This window comes from Thunnus thynnus, chromosome 4 (genome assembly GCF_963924715.1).
Source record: "Thunnus thynnus chromosome 4, fThuThy2.1, whole genome shotgun sequence".
NCBI lineage: Eukaryota > Metazoa > Chordata > Actinopteri > Scombriformes > Scombridae > Thunnus > Thunnus thynnus.
Genome location: NC_089520.1, coordinates 10,012,717 through 10,037,307, shown reverse-complemented (window position 1 = coordinate 10,037,307; position 24,591 = coordinate 10,012,717). Strand labels below are relative to the sequence as shown.

Genomic DNA, 24,591 nt, shown 5'->3' with positions numbered 1-24,591 from the left:
GCTGGAATATAAATCAGAGGAAATCCAGGGTTATGAAACAACTGGAAGTCTCTAAAATATCCTGCATGCTGGTACAGAGCTGAGTATGCAGTTAGCATTAAAGAAAATCCCATGAGATGTAACCTCAGATCTTCCATTTTTGGTTTCTTTCACTGTGTAATACATTTCACGAATTTTTTTTTTACTTGCTATATGATTTTACGTGCTCTGTTTTATTTTTTCATTAGGATTAACTTTTAATTAACCCACACTATGAAGATCAATGCAGTCCTTTCATATCACAAAATTAATGAAGAGCCACAGCCACATTCAATTGCTCACCAGATCTGTATCACAGTCGCCGTCTGTGGCTTATGCTAAGCTTAGTAGCAGTGTTTGTCAAAGGGGGGTTTCTAAATCCCTCTGTGGCATTTTGGAGTTGCAGCTGACACCTCGAACCTGATGAAAGCTGTCTTCATGTGCTGCAGTTCAGCGCTAGAAGACTGAAACAGGCCTAATCAGCAGGAGAAATTCATTAGATCTGCCCTCCAAGAGAATAGCAGAGCCGTGAGGATGTCGGGGATGGGAAAAGAGGGCATGAGGGCATAGGTACACAGGGACAGAAGGTGACAATATGAAGCGTATGACGGACAGTTGGGTCAGGCTGGTGGAATGTTTGCCACAGAGGACCTCATGACAGACAGGAGGCACATTGTCTTTGACCCCAATTACCAGAGGTGTTTCTTTCCACTAGTTAATCCACGGCCCCTCCTCTGTACCGTGGAGATTTGCTTTTCCAGTCTGTTGTTTTTCCTACAAAGTCATATGGATGATGGCATTGTTTGGATGTGTCTGACCTGTTGTGAAACTACTAGCAGTCAAACTAGAAATCTGTCCGTTCCTTAAAGCAACACATGGATTGTCTCAGTGTGGTTATCTATATTAGACCTGCAGCTAATGACCATGTTCATCGTCGATTACTTTGTTGGTTATTTTTATGATTTATCGTTCAGTCAGAAATAGTGAAAAATATCCCCTGAAAGGTCTCAAAGCTTAGGTTTACCACTTAACATTGCTAAATTTGTCTGACCAACAGTATAAAACTCAAACATATGTAATTTAAAATGATATGAAACAACAAAAAAGCAGAAAATCCTCCCAAACTTGAACCAGGATTGTTGATTTAAAAATTACTTAAACAGTTAATTGATTATCAAAAATGTTGCTCACTATGACGCCTGTGTAGATAATTATCTGTACCTTACATGCACTACAGTAATTACAACACCGTGCTCACATAGCATGTATGAACAAAATATGCTGGGAAAAACAAGAAAGAAGCTAAGAAAACAGTAATTGAAAACCCTTTTAAGAACCCCTTGCATAATATTCAGAAATATGTTGCCCTCCTACTTATATTCCTCTCCTCAAAATGTTTCTAATACTCAAGTGGTTTCCATTTAACAGCATTACCATTTTCATGTTGTCAGGAGATTATCTGACCACCGTCTCTCCTTCCGTCTTTCCACAGAGACACTCATGGATTCCACCACAGCCACAGCGGAACTGGGCTGGACAGTCTACCCCGTGTCAGGGTCTAGTGACAACAGCGTAAGTGACATGCTCTACTTTCAATATTGCTTTGCTTCTGATAATTAAGGTTTAATTCAATTATTGAACTATTATTTAAGTAATCATATAATTGCAATTTTTTTTTCATCGAGGCAAAGATTAAATGTGGGGTCGCCCTCTTTTTTGTTAGATGTAAAAGTGCAACTAGTGTGTCAATCTCCTATGATAAATGTATTTCTGGTGGATGCCAGTGTTTTGGTTTCTCACTCTAAGGTCAAAGATCATCTAATGAACCAGCCTGCTCCCCAGAGTGAGATAAATTATTTCACCAAAAAAACAAGAAGTGGAAAATAAAACAGGGTCAACGTGCGGCTAATAGAAATAACTGAATAGAACAATGTGAGTCCACATTAATAGATGTTTAATGAAGAAACTTTTTGTTTGGTATAGTTTTTGAAGAGCAGAGACGGCCAATTTTTCTTTTTGAATAACAGCATAGTTCCACAAAGACTACATTTGATTATTCACCAGCTCCATATTTATTTGGTTTATTCTTCCATTAATCCTGGTCCTGGTTTTGAACATTTAACCCGATATGAACTTTCTGGTTCATGACAAACCCAGTATGAATGAACAATCATAAACTTAAAGCTAAATACTTGTGTTTATGTGCCAGGCTAGAAACTACGTGTTATATAGACCCCGATGGTGTTTGATGCACAGTATTTCCACATGGTTTGCCAGGGCATTGGTTCCTCCTAGCCACATGCAAGCCAGGCCCACTTAAAGCAGCCAGAACCAAAGTCTCAGTCTCCTTCACTTTTTTCCCCACCACAAGATTTAGACTTCTTAGAATGAGTCCAGAAGAGAGAAAAAATGTTGTAGACTTATTTGCTGGTGCATTTCAAAAAACCACTGCCGATTTTATTCAATTATTTATGCTTCTGTGGTTTGTATTAAAGATGGTTTGAATTATAGTCTATCATGCTGTGTCTTTTTGCACAAAAAATGGCAGCACAGAGAGCTGGCCTTCAACAGTTCCATGATACAACTTCAAAGTTGTTCAACAGTAATTTAGGACAACTTCATCTCTCCCAACCTGAGGGCATGTTGTCTCCTCCCTGCTAATTCCTACTATCAATACTGAAGCACAAAGACGCCTGGTTTCCTTTTCTCTCGCCAGCTCTGGATTCAATCTGCACAAAGAGAGCTTACGCACACACACACCAACTCCAAAGACAGTTTACATCACATCTTCCTTTCATCTTTGCAAAATGTTCAGTACAGCAAAACATTCACTCAATCCATATCTTATAACGAGTTAAGTCAAAACTTCAGTCAGACTCAAAATTTGAATATTTATTAATCAGGAAAGGTCATTCATGCAAGCAATTTTGTTCAGTAAAACTGCTCACTGTGGCGTGAGTGAGGTGAAATTAGGAAATAAACATCAAACACAAAAACCCCTAAGTGCTTCAAGAATCATCTACAGCCTGATTCTGGGTTAGTTTTCTCTTCACATCAGGTTTGACTAACAAGCTCATGAGAACTTTCCAATGTGTGCTCTTATTTTCTGCTTTTGACTTAAGATAATGCCATGCCCCTTTCCTAAAACCTCAAAATGCAGTTATGATATATCCCTCTCTTGGATTGCAATGAAATGCGAACAAGTTCCTAAGCCCCTGGATTTAGTCAGGTATAGGTTGGCCTTATCAGCGTGGGCACTGAAGTTTTACGATGATACGGCTGAGCTTGTCAAAAGCACAGTCCATTGGAAAGTGAAGAGTGAGAGAGATGGAGATAGCTTGTCCCTCGTGGCCCGGGGCAACAGGTGTGGAAACAGAGCTCGCTCTCCCTCTCGGTATAACAGCAAGAGGTGCTTTACAGAAGCTATTGTCTTACACACATATATGCATGGCTTCATGGGCTTAGCTGGTGGATCAGTAACATCCAGCACAGCGCCGCATCAGCAGTTGGCTTTCACTACTCTGTAGAGCTTCATGAAATATATCCTAACTTGACATGTGATACTTCATGGCACAATGGAAACACAAACAAGTAACAGTATAATATTAAGTCAAAAATGTTATGGCAGTTGGTGTTATTCTACTTTTATTTTACAGGATATTTCAATATTGCCTATCAAATTATTAGTATAAGAAATTCCTTCAACTACAGCTATAAAATCAACTTTCTACGGTAGGTTTTTGGAAGTGATTTGCGTAAAACAATATTACAGTTCAGCTTGTGTAAATCAAGTTTTATAACCCTTTCTGCGTATAGCCAGGCAGTTCTTCCTTTTAATTATGTAAAATGACAGCCAAACTTATGTTGTCCTGGAGCAAGACAAGTAAGAGATCTTCATTATTCTTGACAGAGATGCCGAAAACACTGAGAACGAATGTAATATTTACCAAATCAGAATATATCCCGGGGCAATTTCGGAAGTTAGCTGCGTTCTGACTAACATTGTGGTATTCTGGCTATAAAACACATGTATCACATGACTCACTCCACCCAAGCAGGCAAACTGGTGCAGTCAGTATAGTTGGACTAACATGTAGTGAGGACGTGTGTCTTGGGGCAACTTTAGGAGACCTTAACCCGAAGAATGCATACACAGAGTATACAATGATTGATATAACAATACATATTACAATCAAGTACTTTACGTTTGAACAGAAGAACACATTAAAAAAGAATAATTTAAGAAGAAGAAACTACTACTACTACTACTAAACTCCTTTGATGCACATAACTTCTTACTCAAACTTAATTTTGGCAAAGAAACTTGTACAGCTCCTTTAACATTAGTCTATGTCAATTACTCAGAGATCTTGTCACACTGAGTAGCTGCTATGTTACATGGAGATAATGTATAGCCGGCTAACAGAGCAAGGTTAAGTGGTCAATGTTTTCTTCTCAAGTGGAGCTGAGAAATGTGTGAACATCAGGGGCCAGTTGTTTAGTCTAGTAGACTAGTCTTGGCCTTATACTTGTCTTAGATTGTCAGGTTAGACAAGAATTAAGCCTGTCTGTTGCACAAATATTAAGACTGACTTAATTAGAGTTAAAAAAGTTAGCCAACCTCTCCCCCTGGCTAAGCCTGTTGTTTTTTTCAGCTTTCAGGAAGAGGGTCCTCCTCCAGTTGCTGGATTTTTTTGTTTCCATATTCTTTTTTGGATTCTCGTACCATATACTTAAAACGATTTTGAACATCTTTGACGGTTCTAATGACCGTTGGATTTATGCTGTTTACCTTTTCAGTTAATTTCTCCCATACTTGATATCGCTACAGATTTCCGTTAAGTTCATTAAAACTACTAAATAACACAGTTTTTCAGCATTGTACTCCTCCAGCAGACATAGGTTTTCAGCACGTGAAAAATATGTCGATATTCCTTTGCTAAGTGTTGCTGTTGCATCCGCCATTTCTTCTCTTCTGTGAAGTGTCTTATTTCACCGATTATGCGTTGTGCGACAGGCTATCTAAGTCAGTCTTACATTTAGTCACTTATAGGAAAGCTTTATGCTACAGGTAAATTTAAGTGTCCATAGCAAGTTATATTTAGTCAAAGACTTCTCTATTTTTATCCAACTGGCCCCAGGTCAGACCTCCTGACCCACTCATTGCTACGCTGAAGTACTGACAACAGAAGCCATTTAGAAATAGACTTATGGCCGCAGGGAGCACACAGAGCTACTGTGGAAGGAAAACTGAGGTCTCCTGCATAGGCGGAGAACATAATGAGGTGGTGTGTGTGGGTTAGGTTATCATTATGGATGTGTCATAATGTGCTGTACCGGTATAAATTCTAGTGTCACTTAGGGACACACACAGCAGAGTTTACTGGACTGCAATATGCAGTGAATGTTGCGAAATGTTTGTGACACAAATGAGTTCCTACTGCATATTGTATTAGAATTCCTTTGGAATAAGATTGAGGTTGTTTACGTATAATTGTGGGCATGTGTGGCAGACCGAGATGACATACTTTTTTCACACAGCCTTTATATTTCTTTATAAGTAATTTGTTGAACATACTCGTGTATTGGACTCACTGGAGTTTAAAGTGACCACAAATTTACTGTGATTCACAATTAAAGTCTGTGAAATTATATTTTAGGAATTATACAAAGAAATATGCAAACATAATCCACATGTAATTTTGTGGACTGGGGGTAAAAGATGGAATTGTTTTCCTGGTTGCACATGTTGTGCATTAGTAGTGGACAGTGGTAATTGGACTTGACTGCAGCAGACAGTTCTACTTAAGTCTGTGTGTGTGTGTGTGTGAGTCTCTCCTCTCTATGAAGCTAGGTCTCCTGCAGGATTTGGCTCCCATGGCCTCTCTCGTAGTAATTGAATGCAGAGAGTGGGTGTCATTTGTCCTCTGTCCCTCTAGGGAAGGCACTCTTGTTCTGACAGATTTCCCACAACTGCAAATGGGGCGACTGTGCCCCAAGAGTTTTCCACTGAGTTTCTCTCCCAGCTTTTGTGTGAATAATTTATTTACTTCTGTCAGTGATAGAGCGCTGATATGTAATGTGGCTCCACATCGTGAAGGCAGTCCAGGTTAATTCAAACACCGTAAAGACAAGACGTGATAAGTACACAGTTCATGTTGTGTCAAAACATTGAAACCTTTAAATCCTTGAGTGTTCTGACAGTGCGTTCACACTGCTACTTGACTGATTTGTTGCTTTATCCGAATCAATTGTGGGTTGTAGAAGAGGCTGTTCCCTAGTTGTCTCGTGCAGCTGTAGAGTTTTAGCTATGAGAAATATGTGTTTCTCACAAACTCTGTATAATGCTGGTTTGCCACTGTCTTAAAGAAACCTACTTTTGATCAATAAAAAGTTAATAATATAATATAATAATTATGATACTTCTATGATATTACTTATACTTATAATACTTCAGAGCTCACAGTTGACCATAATGATGGGTGCAGTAATGAATATAGTCCTTTGTTTTGGGATTGACTATTCGGGTAGTCTTCCAAATAACAGTTTTGCATTCATTCAAATGGCTTTGAATGACTGTAATGACCATCAATCTCTCTTCCATTTGCCCGACAGATCTTTTCATCAAAAATCCAACTGGTTGTTGAAGACCACTGTCCATAAAGAGTGTAGTTGTGGTCAACTTTCTGCAGCCAACAAACTTGTTGACCGTCTGCGCGTTGGCTTCGTTTTCTTGGTTGTGCAGATGTGCAGGAAATTGAGAATTCTGACAACTTGATTGTGTCGCTTGCAGTATGAATGCATTGTAACAGCATAATAGTCCCAACAGAGCAATAAAACGGGTGACGAATCAACAGCCATTTGTCTGTTTGCGGATTCTTGGCATCTGTTGCTTGACTGACTGCCCTTGAAAGTGGATATCCCCCGAAATGCAGCCTTTTCTTCTAAGGTTTTACATGAGTATTTTGTTTGTATTTTGTATTGTTTTCACTTAGGATTAACAGTTGGTGGTGGTTGATTTTATCTTTTGAGTCAATGTAGCTGTTGCTAATCCCTTTGAGGTCACAACTGTATTTAACGTCTATACAAATAACAGACTGATATGTCCTTGAGCATGTTTCTGAACGTGCCTGTGCTCACTCAATGTAAAACAATTAGGATTTAAATGTCAGTTAAATACACAAGATGGAAATGTAAAATGGCAAAAGCGTACAGTAATTAGTTGCTACAAAAAGTTGCTTCATAAAGGTTTAAGAAGGTATGAGACCTTAGACTTATTTTATGTTTTCGACTTGTGAATGAAGCAAAAAGCTGTCTTTGGTGAATTGTCGTAGCTCTATGGGTAAACTTTAGTTTATATTTCAGCTTAGACAGCGCATTCTACATTGCTTTACAGATAAAGCAGGCCCTACTGTCATGGAGACATATGGATTGCAGGTCAGCTGAACTTTTCTCTCTCTCTCCTCGAATGGCAGAGGAGATATTGATTCTGAACCTCATTCTCAGAGCGTCACTGAACTGTGGCACCTCATATAACTCCAGAGGAAGAGAGGAGCAGCTGACATATAGTAGTCTATACTATCCTGGCCATAGTCTAACCACTATAATCTATATTCACTTCAGACAGATTTTCTGCACAAGGTGTTTGTCTCTCAGTACTGCTGCTCTAGCATGACATGAATTATAATCTCTAGCTGATCCAAGGTTGGTGTGAGAAAGTCATTTATTAACAAAGTAGAACGTGGTCTAACGACTCTTTGAATCAGACAGAAAATCACTTTAATTGGCAGAAAGATAAAGGTGAAGGAATTTACAAGGACTGTTCACATAACAGCTTAATCTACATCTAACTATGGGAGTAACTGTTTAGGCCACAAATGTGACTACTGGTCTTTCTGTATTATTCATGCAAGACTTCTTAATGTTTTGCTAATATAACAGAAGTATTGAGGGACTATTGGAAATGGTGTGTATACTTGAGACATAAAATATCACATGCTGGTGATTTCCTAGTGTTGGATTTTTGTCTGCTTGAAATAAATGGGCAACACTCAGCAGGTTAAACCAAGCGCTGAAAGTTATTTGCCAACCCGGATTGACCCAGGATTATTAGTCTCAGGACCCCAACAAGAGCAATTAAAACATAAAACGTGTTTTTGTTTGGAGCCAGTCACCCGTTCTGTTTCACACCATTGGATTTTCATTGCACAAGTATGGTTTTGTGTGCGGTGTTTCTCAGAGGAAGGAATCACATCCAGTGTACCACGAAAAAACCCTTTGCTTGTTGTTTACCCTAAAGTAGTTTTATGTCTTTTAACAAATGCAAATGGGCTCCTGATAATATTTGTTGTGCCTTTAGTTAGTAAGAAATGTCTTTGATCATTCCGATATTAAACATCTGTTTATTTTATGTTACAGTAATGCACTATTCAGTGCACACAGCTCTATGTTTGAATCAGAAAAAAACAATATTTTTCCAAAAGCAACAGGATCGCAGTAGAATAAGCTTGAGAGTTTGTTTCCATCATCATCTGAGGGCACCTCATCCCCTCTAGCTAATCCATCTTGACATCCACCACCAGCGTTACCTCCACCTTCACTACTTAAAACACATGACCACCCTTTTACAGCACTCTCAGTAAAGAACCAGGGGAAAAAAGCTGTGAAAATGAAGACGTTTCTTCTAATTTCACACTCTGCGCTTGATCGTTAGGCTCTTATTATGCCCCATTTGCTTCCCTCCACTGGCTGTGATGAAAGCGGGGCAAAGAGGCCATGACAGGACAAAAAGGGGCCCTCCATCAAAACACATTTTGTTTGGGGTCTTTTTTAGCTTGGCTCAACCCTTCCCCCCACATCACTGCCAACACTTTCCCCTGCAGTTTCCCGTGTCTGCATCCCTCATTAGCAGCAACCCCCACCTGTCTCCACATTCATTTTATTAAACTGCGATTGTCCAATGCTCTGTGCTCAGTAGAAGCGGACCGCCTGCTCTTGTTTAATTGGCCCACAGCCTCCCCACTGCTCTTCAACAAGTGGGAAGGTCAATGGCTGCTCATGACCTGGGATGATGATGTCTGCCAGTACAGGCCAAAAGACAAATTTATCCTTGAAGCATACCAAGAATCTGCAGCATACAGTCACAGTCACTTTATTTGAATGATTTTGAAGCTACTGTATAGATAAATTAAAAAACTGAACACATCAGTTCATGCTGGTGTGATGCAATAGTAGAATTCCACTTGCATCGACATGTACTCTGATATTCTGTATGATCAAATTTGAGGTCTACACAGCTAAACTTGACTTGATTTAACATAAAAAAAAATAGTGTTTTCATAAGTCCACTTCAAACAGAATTATGTGAACATGTTTAGAGAGTTTTGAGGAGTAAGGTCATCAGTTCATTGACTCTGAACTCTTCAAACAAAACTTTTCAAGTTCTAGTAATTGTCACTTAAAAAAAATCATCTTTTATGACATGAATGGTTTTGTGTGCTTATGTGCAATTAAATTAAAGAATAAAACATAATAGCTGAAGTTTCATTATAGTTTTCTGTTAAGCTGCATTCTTTTCTTGCTCATTATTAGTATTATTTTTGGCTGCACATCAGTCTTTTCTGTTTAGGTTGGCTCTTTCGATGGTTTGGGTCAAGCCAAGCATCACACTCACAGTGATTAATTAGGACATGGGAATTAAGAACTAAAGCTGTTCTAATTAGACAGAGAGCGTTTGATAGAACGCCGGTTTGTAACAAGAGGGGTGACTTTCTTCTCCCAACCCGTCAAAATCTGTCAAAATCCTCACCAAGTGGGCACTAATTTGAGAAATTATATCAGCTGTGAAGTGAAGAGTGAAGGGGGGGAGTTAGAGTGGTCGAAGCGCGGAGGGTTGAAGCTGGTGCAAGCTTTGGGATTGAGAACAGCCTTTTTCCTTTGGCTGAGAAGCTGAGGTCAAGGTCATGACCTGCTTGGTGGTTAGAGCGCATGGTGTTTAAAGCTGAGGTCCTTGATCCATGGCCAAGGGGCAGGAAAACCGCAGAGGTTGCATCTGGAGTCTGTACAGTCAGAGAGTACTCAATTCGGTATGCAATATGTGGACTTTGAAGTAGAACAGAATACCCAGAAAACCTGAAGCGAAATTTGTCCCTTGATTTTTTTTTTATATGATACCTGTGTAATATGATTATGTCATTTTAGTGTGACTTTTTTTTTTTTTTTTGTGGAAAATTCATGTCATGTTTCCACGGTACTTAACTGTAGTGAAAGGAGCTTTCACTACAATGTCAATAACCCATTACAGTATGTGCTATGAATGTGTCCTATTAAGATACAATAAAAAAGTAGGACACACTGTCACATAAACCAGAGTCTGCCTAATCTGTTCAAGTGACTTAATGTCACGTATCCAGTTTGTCTTGAATCGTTATAGTATGTGAATTGTTTCCTCAATGAGAGGACAGGAAAGCGGAGGGTGAATATCACAACTTGCCTGTACAAAGCAGGGTTTTTATTTCTTTAACATTTAACATTCATTTTAAAAATGAATACTCATAGTCAAATAAGTACTGTATATAAAAATAATGGCAGCTTCACCTTACATTTTGAGACAGAAAAAAAGGCAAATTTATTGATGCTATAAACCAAGGGGGGTCTTTAGTGGCGACTTTATAATGCCAGCCTTTCTGTTGGCTTTACCTGTCAAAGAAAGCCATGGTACCAAGTGCCAGGTAACAGATGAATTCATACCCTGCCCTAAAAATGTCCAAACACTGGAACCCATTCAGCCATCACAGAGCAGCTATTCTCCTAGACTTAAAAAATCCACCTCTTGGATTTCAGAAAGTCATTTAAACACATAAGCCCCAAACGGTGAAACCCATAACTGTAATAGTTTTGCAGTTTATTGACTATGGCTGTTTTGAAAATGATTTTATTTACTTTATTATATGTATATATATGTATGGTTCAGACTAACTAACTTGTGAGTAGTTTTGTTAGTGTACCAGTGCTACAAGGAATGGGAGGACTTGCTGGAAAGGCTGGTTCTCATTTGTTCCATCAGTCTAATGCATCCATGTCAACTGGGTTATTAGGAAGATATTAGGTTTTTTCGCATCATCTAATCAATTTAATCAAAATGTTGCCTTAAGCTGATTACTCCCAGTAATCAAAGTATTATAAAGTGTGCATGAAAACATAGTTGTTATTACTACAAAGTATGTATCAGCAGGGGCTTTATGATAGTTTGTAATTAGAAACATTTAGAGCATTTACTGCTTTACAGCTGAATTGCACTTAATTGAATGAATCAAGTTAACCATATGCCTTAATTACCACAATTTTCTCCACAAAATTCTGTACCTAAATCAAACTCCTTGTCAAAGTATTCACAGAGGAAAACATTGACCCTTTTTTATGTTTCTCCTTACAGTGGGAGGAGGTGAGCGGTTATGATGAAAACATGAATACCATCCGGACTTACCAGGTCTGCAATGTTTTCGACAACAATCAGAACAACTGGGTACGGACGAAGTACATCCGGCGTCGTGGTGCGCAACGGATCCATGTTGAGATGAAGTTCTCAGTGAGGGACTGCAGCAGCATCCCCAATGTGCCAGGCTCCTGTAAAGAGACGTTTAACCTCTATTACTACGAATCAGATTCTGACACAGCCACCAGAAACTCACCCGCTTGGATGGAGAACCCTTGGATCAAGGTCGACACCATAGCAGCTGACGAGAGCTTCTCCCAGGTGGACCTAGGGGGCAGAGTAATGAAGATCAACACGGAAATTCGGAGCTTTGGCCCTGTGTCACGAAATGGCTTCTACCTGGCCTTCCAGGACTACGGCGGCTGCATGTCGCTCATCGCTGTTCGTGTCTTCTACCGAAAATGCCCTCGTATCATCACTAACGGGGCGTTGTTCCAGGAGACACTCTCAGGGGCAGAGAGCACCTCCCTGGTGGCTGCGAGGGGTGTTTGCATCCCTAATGCAGAGGAGGTCGATGTGCCCATTAAGCTGTATTGCAATGGGGATGGAGAATGGATGGTACCCATTGGACGCTGCATGTGCAAGGCTGGGAACGAGGCTGTGGAAAATGGGACCGTATGTCGAGGTATGTTTTGCTCTTATTATGTTTTTATCATATCTGCCAAGCATAATGAATCAGTCAGCTCTGCCATCGTAACAGAGTGATCCAAATATTAAAGGATACTAGTTAAACAGTGCTGCTGTCTGGTAGCACACTCTCCATTTTAAGCTGCTCCAGGTATCTTTTCAATTCCATTGAATGGACGGTATAAGATAGTGATGTGTGGAATGTATTGAAAAACATGATGGAAAGCACAGTATATACATTCTGTGCATAGATTAATCAACTGAGGACATCACCATATTTCCATAAAAATGATCATCACCCCTTTCTGTTTATTTTCCAACAGGAATACATTTCTGAATTTGGCAATTCACATGTTAATTCTGGCTGGGGTTTGATCTGAAAATACACCTTTTGATGTTGTGACTGCACAACATGTTCGGTTTATTTCTTCTGAGCTGCCATAAAAGGATGGGTGCTGCTCATCACAGGTGTTTGGTTGCAAATCACAACAACTTATTAGAGAAATTATTTATTAATTGCTTTTCTTCCCTTGGACCCTAATTATAACCCCTTTATCCAGATGTAAAGGGTTAGGGTTAGGATTGTATCAAATGCACTTGCAGGGTGTGATATTGTTAGTAGAGTATGTGTAGGGTCTTCTTTCCATATTTGAATGGATTTTTTTTCAGATTTAAAAGGATATATAAACATTCAACCTCTCTTTGCAGAGCAGCACCTCTTTGTGCATATTTAGCAAAACTCATGCTTAATAGAAATGCAAAGAAAATAAGAACATCAATTTGGAATCTGTAAAATTTCAGCGCTAATCTTTTGTTGGTAGAATGCCTCCTTCCATCCATGAGGACAAAGAGGATATTTTTCAAAATTGCCTGCATTTTCCTATCAATTGGAATCCCTCACAGGCAAATGGATTTGGCTTTTCAAAACATCGATGTACCCAACATTTACCTGCGCCATGCCCTATCCGCACTGTGGCAGGTGGTATTTGGTCAACGTGCTCAGAGATCTTGATTACTCGAAACAGCAAGACAGCGTGTAGCCTGCAGACTGGAGCCATGCTGATCCAGCCCAGCCCAGCACAACAAACCACCCACCTGCGTTTTAGATCGGTGTGTTGCTGCCTCTCTTATGCGCGCCTGTAATTACAACACATCCCCCAGTGTCTGTGTGCTGCGAGGGGAAATGTGATGGGTGCTGCCTCACAAACACTGCCAGGCCTCTTCAATGACTACTAATGAGGAAAGGCACCAGCTCCTTAAGGAATACAGGCCAATAAGAGGCACGTGAAGATAGCTACTCTTGCTGTAGCAAGCTACTCTGAATCCACATCACCCCGCATAATTACATAAATCTGCTTGTATTTTGACCTACATGTAATTCACTGCATGTGGTGGATTGAAACATCTCAGGGGTGTCCTCAGTCATGGTGTTTTTTGTGCTAAACGGGATTATACAATTAAATGCTGTCCACTCAACAGGGAAAGCATGTTGATCCATTTCATATCCTCTCAGCGCTGGGCATGGGACTGTGCACAGGCTTTGTTACCCATGGTCCGCTGACCGCATGCTTTCTTCCTCTTCTGCATTAGTGAAAGTCATACTGATAAATTCAAGCGCTGCAGGGCCCTTAGACATACTGTACTGACACTAACCAAAACACAGATTCCTGTAAACAGACAAATTTTGATCATTCTGTCTGTCACCCTGTCTTCCCTGATCACATGGCGCAGTGACTGAATATTAAAGCTTTATGAGAAGGATGCATTATCTGAGAGTGCAGCTGTGGAATGCAGCAAAATGCCATGCACAGTGATGGATTTTTATGGCTCCATACAATAGTTATGAGCCTCAGCACAAACAACAGGGAAATGTGTATTTTACCAAGAAAAAAAATAAAACCATTAAAGTTACAAAGGTTATTATTCTGTGGTTCCTCCATTGTTCAGAAGCTCTTTTTCATGGAGGGCTGCCACCACTTGGGCTACACTCTAGTCATCTTCCTAAACACTGAAAACTGATATCAGTGCTTCAAACTGTGGTCGGTTACCGCCTTTCAACTGCCAGAACTTGGATAATGAATTGATCTATGAAAGATGCGCCTTTGCCTGCTGATATTATGGGGTAATGAATTGATTTGTGAGAGGTGCCCTCACAGGGTTTGTAAGATATCTTCTTTCATAACTGGATTATGGAGCCACAGAGACAGCATGAAACAGCAAAGATGAAAGAAATTATTTGTACTGTAATATTAATAACCCAGGCAATGCTTTGTTCTAACATCTCCACAACTAAACGTGTAATTACGCATGTAACAATTAAATCCTTGGCAGGATTCCTGGCAAATAATTATGCTGTCATGAAATCTGTCAAAATATTGATAGTAGAGGGGTGCTTACATCAAATTGCGAAGGCCTTTTTTCTCTGTGATTGTCTTACAAGTGAGATTAAGTTTCCTCTCTAAGAAGTGCTCAGAGTGAAGGAACCACACCAGGGCCTTTCAGGAGAGACGGCCCTGAAAAGAGAGATCTTATTTCCCCTCAGAGCCTTGAGGAGATGGTGCACCACAGAGACACATGAGGTCCTGTTTGCCCTTGTTGTTCACTCCAGAATGAAAAGCATTCTCTTCAGTGGGGTACAATGAGACCCATGTTCATGGGTGGAATCGCAAACTCACTTAACAATGCCCATGTGTGTTTTTTCACTGTAATCTGATCATCTAACCCCCATGCTATTGTGAGTTCAAGGGTCTCGACTGTGGGAGTGTGGCTCGTGTTATGGGGCAGTGAAGATTCAGTGGGAGGCAATCTGTCTCAGTGATACTAACGCTTCTTGGTTATGTTTTTGTTAATGACTGTATTTGAGGAGAACTGTAAAACAAGCATTGCAGTTTGCTTGGCCCTGTGGCCTAGATTTGTGGAGAGGAGTCAGAAGTTAACATCACACAGCGTGACAGCAGATAAAATAGTGCAACTTTGTTTATTAGCACAGCTAGTCTTTCTGGAGTCCACATTTAAAAACATACATTAAACATTACAGTCAACAAGAAGACATATATTGGAGAATAACATTAATATGTATGAGTAAAACTTGCACTGATGACTCTCTCAACAGAGTTACCAGCAAAAGCTACAAATCCGGATATGCATAGCATCCTACAAATATGATGTTCCTAGGTGTTCCTTATTTGCTTTTTAAACATTGATTTCTGTGTTTATTTAGTCAGTAACAGAGGTAAAAAAGTGGAAACCAGCTTTCTGTTGCCTGTCAGGTGTTATATGTATGAGTCTAAATTGTGTTTTTTAATTGATTGTACTGTAAAACTTTCCATGTTGAGAGGAGAAGAGCAGCAATCAGCCTTGCTTAAACCTTTAGCCAATTGAGAAGGCAGTGCATGCTATTGATGTTAGTGCCGTACGGACACTGGAGAGCAAGGTGTGCCACCTTGTTCTGTACTAGCTGGAGTTTGCTTCAATCCTTTTTTTTTTGTGGCATTCACCCATATTATCTGGCAGTAATCAAGCTGCTAAAGAATAAGACTACTGAATACAAGTTTAGTTGAATTAGGCGTATGGTATTTTCTGCATCACCTTACTACAGCTAATGCCTTGTACATTATATTGACAATAGTGTCGATGCGTTTTGACCAGGACAATTTGTTGTCAAGGGTGATGCCCAATAGCTTGGTTTCCTTTACTTGATGGATAGGTGTTTTATTTATAAAGAGTTTAAGCTCCGGCTTTCACCTTAGAGAGTGATTTGAATCAAATACTATGCTGTTTGTGTTAGATATGTTAAGTATCAGTTTGTTTTCAAGGATCCACTTTCCGATAATATCTAGCTCCCTGTTCAAGGTGGCAGGTCAGATCAGCAGGTGTTGTTGCTGCTGATGCATGTACTGTAAATCGTTGGTAAAAATGGAATACATACGTGGGCCTAGGCAGCCCCCTTGAGGAACTCCAAATGCCTCAAACACGCTATCTGAGTAACTTCCATTAAAGAAGACACTCTGCAATCTATTTACCAGATAGCTTTCCATCCAGGCAGCTGCAGATTGTCTAAATCCATAACACTCAAGCTTTTCAAGCTTGTGGTCAATAACATCAAATGCTGCCATAAAATCTAATAGTACTGATCCACAGATCATTTTGTTGTCCAGATCTCTGTACCAGTCATCTGTTTTTTGCACTAGAGCTGTGCGTGTAGTGTCCCTTTCAGTAAGCATGCTGGCAATTTATCAGATTATTTACTGAGAGGTTTTCTTGTATTTGATCAAATACTGTTTTCTCAAAGATCTTAGTGCTGGTAACAAGCGTATGGGATGACTATTAGGGCCACCAAATGATGTTTACCTGTGTTTGGGCAGTGGAATAACTTTTGCTTTTTTCCAAGCCTGTGGAAAGATATTGTTTCAGGCTGGTATTCACAGATTGGGTGTGTAATATAGTGTATAGCCATTTGAATCAGTTTACCATCTATATTATCAATCCCTGGTTGTTTGTCATTACATGTTAATTTCTTTTTAACTTTTCTTTCAAAATGGCAGGGTTTATCCCTCATTATATTTTTTATATTAAAAATGGATAAGCTATTGTCTGTCCCATGTGATTATTCTCTCCCTAATTTATATACCCTGCTTCTGAAGTAATCATTCAAGTAATTTGCAATTTCTTTGGGTTTTGTGATAAAGGTACCCCCAGACTCATTAAATGTAGGTTGTGGAAAGGTGTTTCTTCCCATTATATTTTTTAGTGCACTCCAAAGCTTTTTCCCATTATTCTTTGTCCTATTTAACTATAGAGCATAATATTGTTCCTTTTTCTTTTGATTAGGTTCCTTAAACTACAAATATTCAAATGAGCAGTCTTCAAGCATTTTTTTGTCCCTGACAAATGTTACCACTTTCTCCTCTGATTCTGACCACCTTTTGTTCTCAGTCTCATGGATACCATCAATAATCACATTGTGTTACATGGACTGACCAAAGTCCACTTTGGCGTCTATTACAATAATTGATTCTGCCAACTGTTTCATATTGTACACACTCTCCCATTCATGTGTAGTGGAAATCATAGTGTGAAAATGATTTTGATGGTGAAACCAATTAGGTTGCCTGAGAAATTCTTAGAGGAAAGAGAAGTGAGAGACGTTTAAACATATCAGATAAACATAAATTCGAAATTTTGCATGCATTATTTTACCATTGATAAGCACATTTTTAATGTAAAGTTCCATAACTAAATGTTCTACTTGTACAGGTTCGGGATCATTTCCAGTTCATACTTTAAAATCATTAATAGATAGCAAATCTGTGAAAACATAACCAAATCCCTGCCTACACTTGGTTTACATAGATGCACTTGCAAAAAGACTTGCACACTTGCACAAGTTTCAGATATACTATACTGTATAATGGACATAACAAATTCTACTGAACATGCACGACAGGCCCCTTGACAAGTCAGTAAGTCACATGAATGATAAGCATTTTTAGGTCACAGTGTGGAGAATTTAGAACAACAGTAGTGCCTCATTTAATGTCAGTCTCTTGGTGAGGTCTGCATGGTGGGTAGTAGCTGCTTGGAAGCAAGGTTCCTGCAGTTGCACCCAGAGCAATTAGATTAAGGACGGAAGGCTTCAGTAATTCTTCAGCCAAATGTGGTTGTAGATAAAGAGAGTTAGGGGGATCGAGTGCAAAGGTAGGTGCTGGGCAGACATGATTGGATAGACATGATTGCATGGAAAAGAGGAGGGGAGGAGGCAAAGACAGGAAATGAGTCCCCCTAACCCACTGTCAGAATCCCAATTATTGCAGCCTCTTCGTCTGGAGAGGGTTTAAGGGTGGAAATCAGCATAGCACAGACAAATCCACGGCGCTGCCTTTTATTTCCCTGGGTGCCTCTGTCTTTAATGGCAGCTCTAATTGACTAACAGTGCACGTGGGGAACTGCCACGCTGATGACTGGATGACTGTCCTCTGCGCTGGAACAAGACACAAAGCAAAACAAAACAAACACACCCCCTCAAGGCTTTTGCTGCATTGTGCATTGTGCAAACAAAGATGAAGGAAGGTTTGCATTGGGCTGCAGTAACGAAGAGAAAGGGAGGGAGAGAGAGAGAGAGAAAATAAGAAAAAGAGAAAGGGAGACCGAAATGTCAACAGTCTGCCTCCAAAACAGGCATTCATACAATATTATGTGAAAGTTACAGCCACAGTTATTCTCTTAGATTGATGGCTGCTCCGGCTGCTGTTAGGAGCGGTTAAGTTAAGCATAAGGAATACAAATGAGCGCCTGAACAGATGTTCATTACTGCAACATTTGCCTGTTAAATGGCATCACAGACAACACGACTTAATTTCTGCATCATAGGCAATATCACTTAATTTCTGTTACTGATCCTTTCATTTAGACCCAATAAAAGGTCTGCGATTTGTATTTGATAGAGGTAGCCTCTTTCGTCTGTACACATTATAGGATGTTGTAACAGCAGGAGGCGAGCCAGCAAGCTCTAAGACATGTCATTCTGTCCACGGAGGCCCCAGGGAGCATTCAGGAGCCTTTATTCCCTCTTCCCCACTGTGATGGGATTTCAGTATGGCCAGGTGCTGTTTTTCTCTCTGCCAGTCTCCTTTTTCTCTGTCTGTTCTGCACCCTGCACACATCCATACAGCATAGGAAAGAGGTAGAAAACGAGAATTAGAGAGGGGGGGGGGGGTAGTCTGATGAGAGGAAATGAAATAAACACACTCTGTACCTCTGAAATACATTAATTTAACGTGAGCGCACAATATCACATTGTGGTGCACAAACATATACTAACATATGCAGCCATGTGCACACACAGGAACATTGTATATCCACACCCATACACTTTATCATCCTCATTTTCACAGCACATCCATCATATGCCGATGTGATAACGTGACCTGCGATCCCCGCGAATCTCCCTGAACTCAGAGATCATGGCCTGTTAAGCCTGTAAACGTTTTCCACATGTTTTTGCACATGTCGGGTTCTGCTCCATATGCCAGAGCAAGGTTCAGCCCCCCCGTCACACTGCTCATTATCCCACACCATCTTTTGAATCTCAAATTCAGACAGTATGACCTCTTATAATTCCAGCACCTCTTTTTTTTTTTCACATCATCGGTCATCTCATCTACTGTAGAGGCTTCTTGAAGGCCTGGTTCTTGCTTGTGACACCTATCCCTGTCTCACCCTGAGCCCCAGGATACCAGACAGCCTGATGACCACAGACAGTTTTCTGGTGTTTCTGAATGAGAGCCTAGCTTGGTGACAACCCTGAGATCTTATGGTTTTGCTTTTGATAAATTCGCCTTGGACAGGTTGTCCTCACACTGAGGAAATGAGAGCTGTGCAGCATACAGAGATCCTTCCATATGTGCCTCTTTTTTCTCATCAGCGACAAGGCCAGGGCTTTGTCAAAACATCCCCATGTGCTCTCTCTCAGATGTCCTCGACTCGTGTCCTGTTAGAGGATTCAAGTTGCTCTCCCGGCTAAGGGAGACTGATGGATCAAGCATCTGTCTGGATAAAAGATGAGAAACAATCGGGCTTACAGTTAAAGACAGGAAACCCTCTCGAGTATCAGTGACCTTGTTTTCCAATGATCTATTAGAACTCGGTCAACATTGAGAGAAAATTGTGGCGTCTTGTGTTGTATGCCGTTGACCTACATTAGAGCTATTCTAAAAGTGAGAACAGAGAGAAAGCTTATCCATTCCTGACATTGGTGGGATGTTCCACGTATATCCTGCACCCGTCGTATCTAAGAGATGAGCACAGTTGTTCACACACAGTTAACCTCTTGGTCACAAGGCTGAAAGGGAAGAGTCTATATTCTGTTTCACACAAGACTGTTATCCAAGCTCATGTAACACCACAGTATTGTAGCATAAGTTAATGTTACTCTACACATAAAAGTGTATTTAACCTGAATATTTGTCCCTCGATGCTGAGTAGAAATGACAAAAACATCTGTTAGTTAGCCTATATAATACACCCTTTATTCATTGTGTTACCGTTCATTTAACTTATTTGACAGTTGGTTCCTATGAGAAGCAACTTATGTAACTGCCGTCTGCAGCGACTTGGTAATCGTACAGTAAAGCAGGGGATAGGTCATTTCATCCTGTATGGAGAAGACGCTCCGCAACTATAATGGAATCTAAAAAAAGTAACATCACCCACCAACAAAGATCTCTATCCTGTTAAACTCCAACTGATTAAAAATTAAATAGCTGCATTGGTGAGGTTGAGAGATGGGAGGGTAGAGATAGATCAAAATGGAAAGGCAAATGGGGGTGGGAGAGAAATATTAACAAAGATGCATGAAGAGCTGAGGTTTCTTTCTCTTCTTCTCCTCTTATCAGTCTTATACGCCTCAACGCCTATCAACATACGGCGCTAATAACCATGAGATATCATCTCCTTTGAGCAGCCTTTAAGGAAGACATCACAGGGGGAGAATATTAATGCTATAAACTTCCTAACTCCAGTATTTTGTGATTCAGATTACAAAATGAGAAGAGATGATTCATGCCAGATTTAGCTCTTAGGTCATTTCCATCTGCGGTCCCTGGGCAGGTACACACATTCTGATGTTTTGACTTCAACTGAGGGATTACTTGGTTGTCTGAAATGAGAAGATTTCCTGATACAGCTTCTTTCAAAACACGTTATTTAAATTTTTTAAAAGTCTAGTTTTCAACCTAAAAATAAGTTGCTTTCCTCAGTTCTCGAAAAAAAGACATTTTTGCACATAGAAAAGGTATGCCCTGTGCTGGAGTCACTCCTTTCCTCTTTTTTACACAAATAATGACATACAGTACTTAAAGTATGGCATGGATTCACAGTGAAGAGACATAAATTATAAATCTGCGTTGCTGTTCACCCACTTTATTATCTGCCGGACACTGTGAGTCCACTTTGCTTTGTGCCATGAGTCAGCACACACTGTAAATCTCTGAGCTGTCGATATATCTCTTTTGCAGTGTCACTAAATTCTTGTGCATTTAATTACTTGGCAATCAAAGTGATTTAGATTTGGAAAGTACACCCTGCTGTTCTCAAAGGAAAACAAAAAGAGAAGTTCAATTAACAGCTAATTCCAGTGCCTGAGACCAAATAAGAAAAAACAACAAACAGAAAGTATCCTTGGATTCAAGGGCAACATCTCTTTTAACCTCAGTGAATCCCTATGAGGTGATCGTGTCCACACAAGCGTTATCTAACCCACCGGGGCCTCGGCAGTGTTTGAGCAAAATCAACAACCAAATCAAGCAGTTTATATTGAGATTTATTTTTCTTTCGGATTTAATTCCGAAATGTTTAGAAATCCACTGGCTAATGTCAACTCAAAAGCTGGACGAGCATAGCAAAGGTTTCTGTCATCATCCTCCCCGGGAGGTTTCTGACTGCTGTTTGAGTTTGAAATTGAACACATGCCTCTGAAACCCCGTCGATGCAAAGTTAAGCTCTCCCCTGTTGAGAGCCACCACTGCAGGAGTGTTTGCTTTGCCAGGTTACCACCTGTGTGTTCCTGACTTCTGAGTGAACACAGGTGAATAATATTTTGTTTAATGGACATATTGTTTATATCATCCACTATATTAAGTATCAAGGCCTAAAGGATTTTTATGAAAGAGTAACACCTGCACACTGACTAAACCACAAATTTATTCAACTTTTTGATCCCATTTTGATGCTCCTCAACTCAAAAAAGACCTTTATTATTTAAAAATAATAAACCTTGTCTTACAAAATCACTGCCAATACAAAAATGTTCTTTTCTAGTCATTCATTTTCCCTAATAAAATAAATTCAACATAGATTTTTTCTGTTTCCCGTCACATTCTTTACTGTTATATTGTTTGTAGTATTTATCCTCACTACCTGCTTTTCCTTGTTTATCACAATATTCAATTAAGACTATAATTGTGCAGGATGAGCGTACTTGACGCTGTGCAGGAAAACAATCTTGGCTCCAATGGCCTGGTTTAATTGTTGAAGCCTGGTCGAGGGGGGTGGTTTTCCGTTGCTGTGGGGGACAGCTCAGCTTTGTAAATGGACTACTTACAGAATTTTCTGGATGTTAAAACTTTTTACTTCCCCTTGGGCACCTGCTAAGCAAATAAATTACTCAATATAATGTGCTGCTCCACTCTTGTATGAAATTCCCAAGCTTTCAGCTGAAAGGTACAGTTCGACACGCTCTTCTCATTCTTATAACTCTTGTAAAGAACTGGGTTCATCTAGAGGATACGTTTTTTTTTTTTTCAAACCACGCTTTGGAAGATGAAAGGCGTAGCACGATCCGCCAGGCTAATCCTTACCTAGTCAGTTAGAATACTCCTACCACCACCCATTGTAGTATATACCACTGGTTTATGGATGAGAATAATCTCCCCCATGTTCCCCCTCTCCTACTTGTTCTTCCTTTCCACCTCTAGGTCTTTGCGTTGTGATTAGTGCTATTTTCTCACAGTTTATACGGCAAAGCCTTTAGGGATTCTCTGTTTATACTGAGTTTATATTAAGAAGGAGGAGGTGAGACTGTAAACAACAAGCTAATAAGAAGGCGGTTCTGTTTTGACTTGTGTGGAAAAATAACACTAGCTTCCTGTGCTCCTCACAGCATGAGTTAAAGTATAGTGCTGGGATATCATAATGTTTTTATGTCCCCATCATGTTTTACAATTATACAGTAATTACTATTTAATTTCTTCATATTAGACCGACGTATAGCCTGTCGATTACATGTAATTCTAGACCCAGTAAATTTCGGGTAATTGTCGACACCATAAAATTTACTCTGCATAGTAAAATGAGGTCATTTCTGTGTATTTGAAGTGGTCCCTAGCAAAAACAGAATTAATTCCAAGAGAAGACATAGCTGATATTAGATCAATATCTCAATATAATATATCTACCCGTTGAACACAGAACTTTCCATAGTTCTTTATTCAAGTTCAGAATCTAAAACTATAGTTCTCTACAAACTGATTATATAGGTTAATGAAGATCCATTACCTCTAGTATTTAGTTTTATGTATTGACATGAGAGAAAAGAGAGATATGAGATACGTCAGATCAGGATCTGATTTCCTATTTACTAAAACAACTCGCTGTGCTGCAAAATGCTTTAGACGAAATGAGAAACTCTATAAGAATGAAATCAAGACTAGGTCAAGAAAGACAATAAAATGTTGAGACACGGAGAAATGAAATGAGACTGTGAGACACAGTCAACAAGCTAAACAAAAAAATCACGTTCATAACTCCTCCGGGCTGGACATTAACCACCCTCCAGTGTTTACTACAAAGCCTGGATTGGCCTTGTGGTGTATTGATGCCTGGGAAATGCTCACTTCGTGCTGGGACCAATGTTCTGGTTTATTGTGGTCATCTCAAGGCTGTGTGGTCTCGACAGACTTTTTTTTTTTGGGCGGTTTAGGTGGGGGAGAGATCAGCGCATTTTCATGTGCGGGGTGTTTTCATTCCACACAGCTAAGTGACTCTGTATGGCACCCTCTCGACACACACCAGGGCCACCGCTGCCTCCCCTCACAGTACGGGCATCTCCTCTCTGTGAAGTAACAGGCTTAAAGAACCGCCTGGAATATATTAGTCACAGTTATTAATGAGGTTGTTTTGATTCTGCTCTCCCCTTGTCTTTTTTGCTCTCCCCCTTGCTTTTTTTCCACTGTGCAAAGTCACGACGATGCAGAGGATTTTGGGTAAAACAAAAAGAACGACCTTGTCAGCTCAGAGGGACACATACAGTTAAAACAAGACAGAATCGGCGAGAGAAAGGGGAGAAAGCATCTTAGAGGAAGGGATCATGATACAGTGTAGACCTATACTATGTCTCTCTTAACCGCACTACATGATGTTATGCACTTGGCAAAGGAGTGGATTCCTCTGCCCTTATAGTAAGATATGAATTGGCTCTGTTTAGGGTTGTCAGTGGCAATTACTTAATATGATGGATTTTGTTGTTTTGAAGAAGTACAGTATGTTTTTTTGAGAGTTGTTTTCATAGATTTTTGAAAACAGGGTGGGATGTGACTTTCATGAGGTAATGAAAACCTGCAGCAGAAAAGACAGGAGTTTCTTATTAAAGCAAGGGGAAAATACATCTGTGAATTAAGAAAAAAGAAGAAGTAATACGTCATTATTTTTTAAACTCACTTAGGTAACTTTCTTTGTGCACACTGCTGTGGTATACCTCATTTATGAAGTGATGAATCGTCTAATTACCGTCTATCTAAATATAAGACACCAAAGCAACTAATGAGATTCAAAAATTAAATGTATTCTTCACTGTGTCTCTCTGCTGTTAACACATTTAACCAGACTATTGAATCAATTAGACTAATAATTCCCCACAAAACGCAGAAATTGAATTACAATATCATAATGTGGCACCT

The 24,591-nt window shown here is 39.8% G+C and overlaps 1 protein-coding gene across 4 annotated transcripts in view; it reads left to right on the top strand.

The window, feature by feature from the left end:
- ephb2b (eph receptor B2b) overlaps positions 1-24,591 on the top strand; it is a 124,752-nt gene that overhangs the window by 46,589 nt on the left and 53,572 nt on the right. For all 4 annotated transcript variants that reach the window (XM_067586511.1, XM_067586509.1, XM_067586510.1 and 1 more), the window contains exons 2-3: positions 1,511-1,590; positions 11,453-12,137. In XM_067586511.1, the coding sequence (XP_067442612.1) occupies positions 1,511-1,590; positions 11,453-12,137 (765 nt within the window). The remainder of the gene's footprint in view (positions 1-1,510; positions 1,591-11,452; positions 12,138-24,591) is intronic.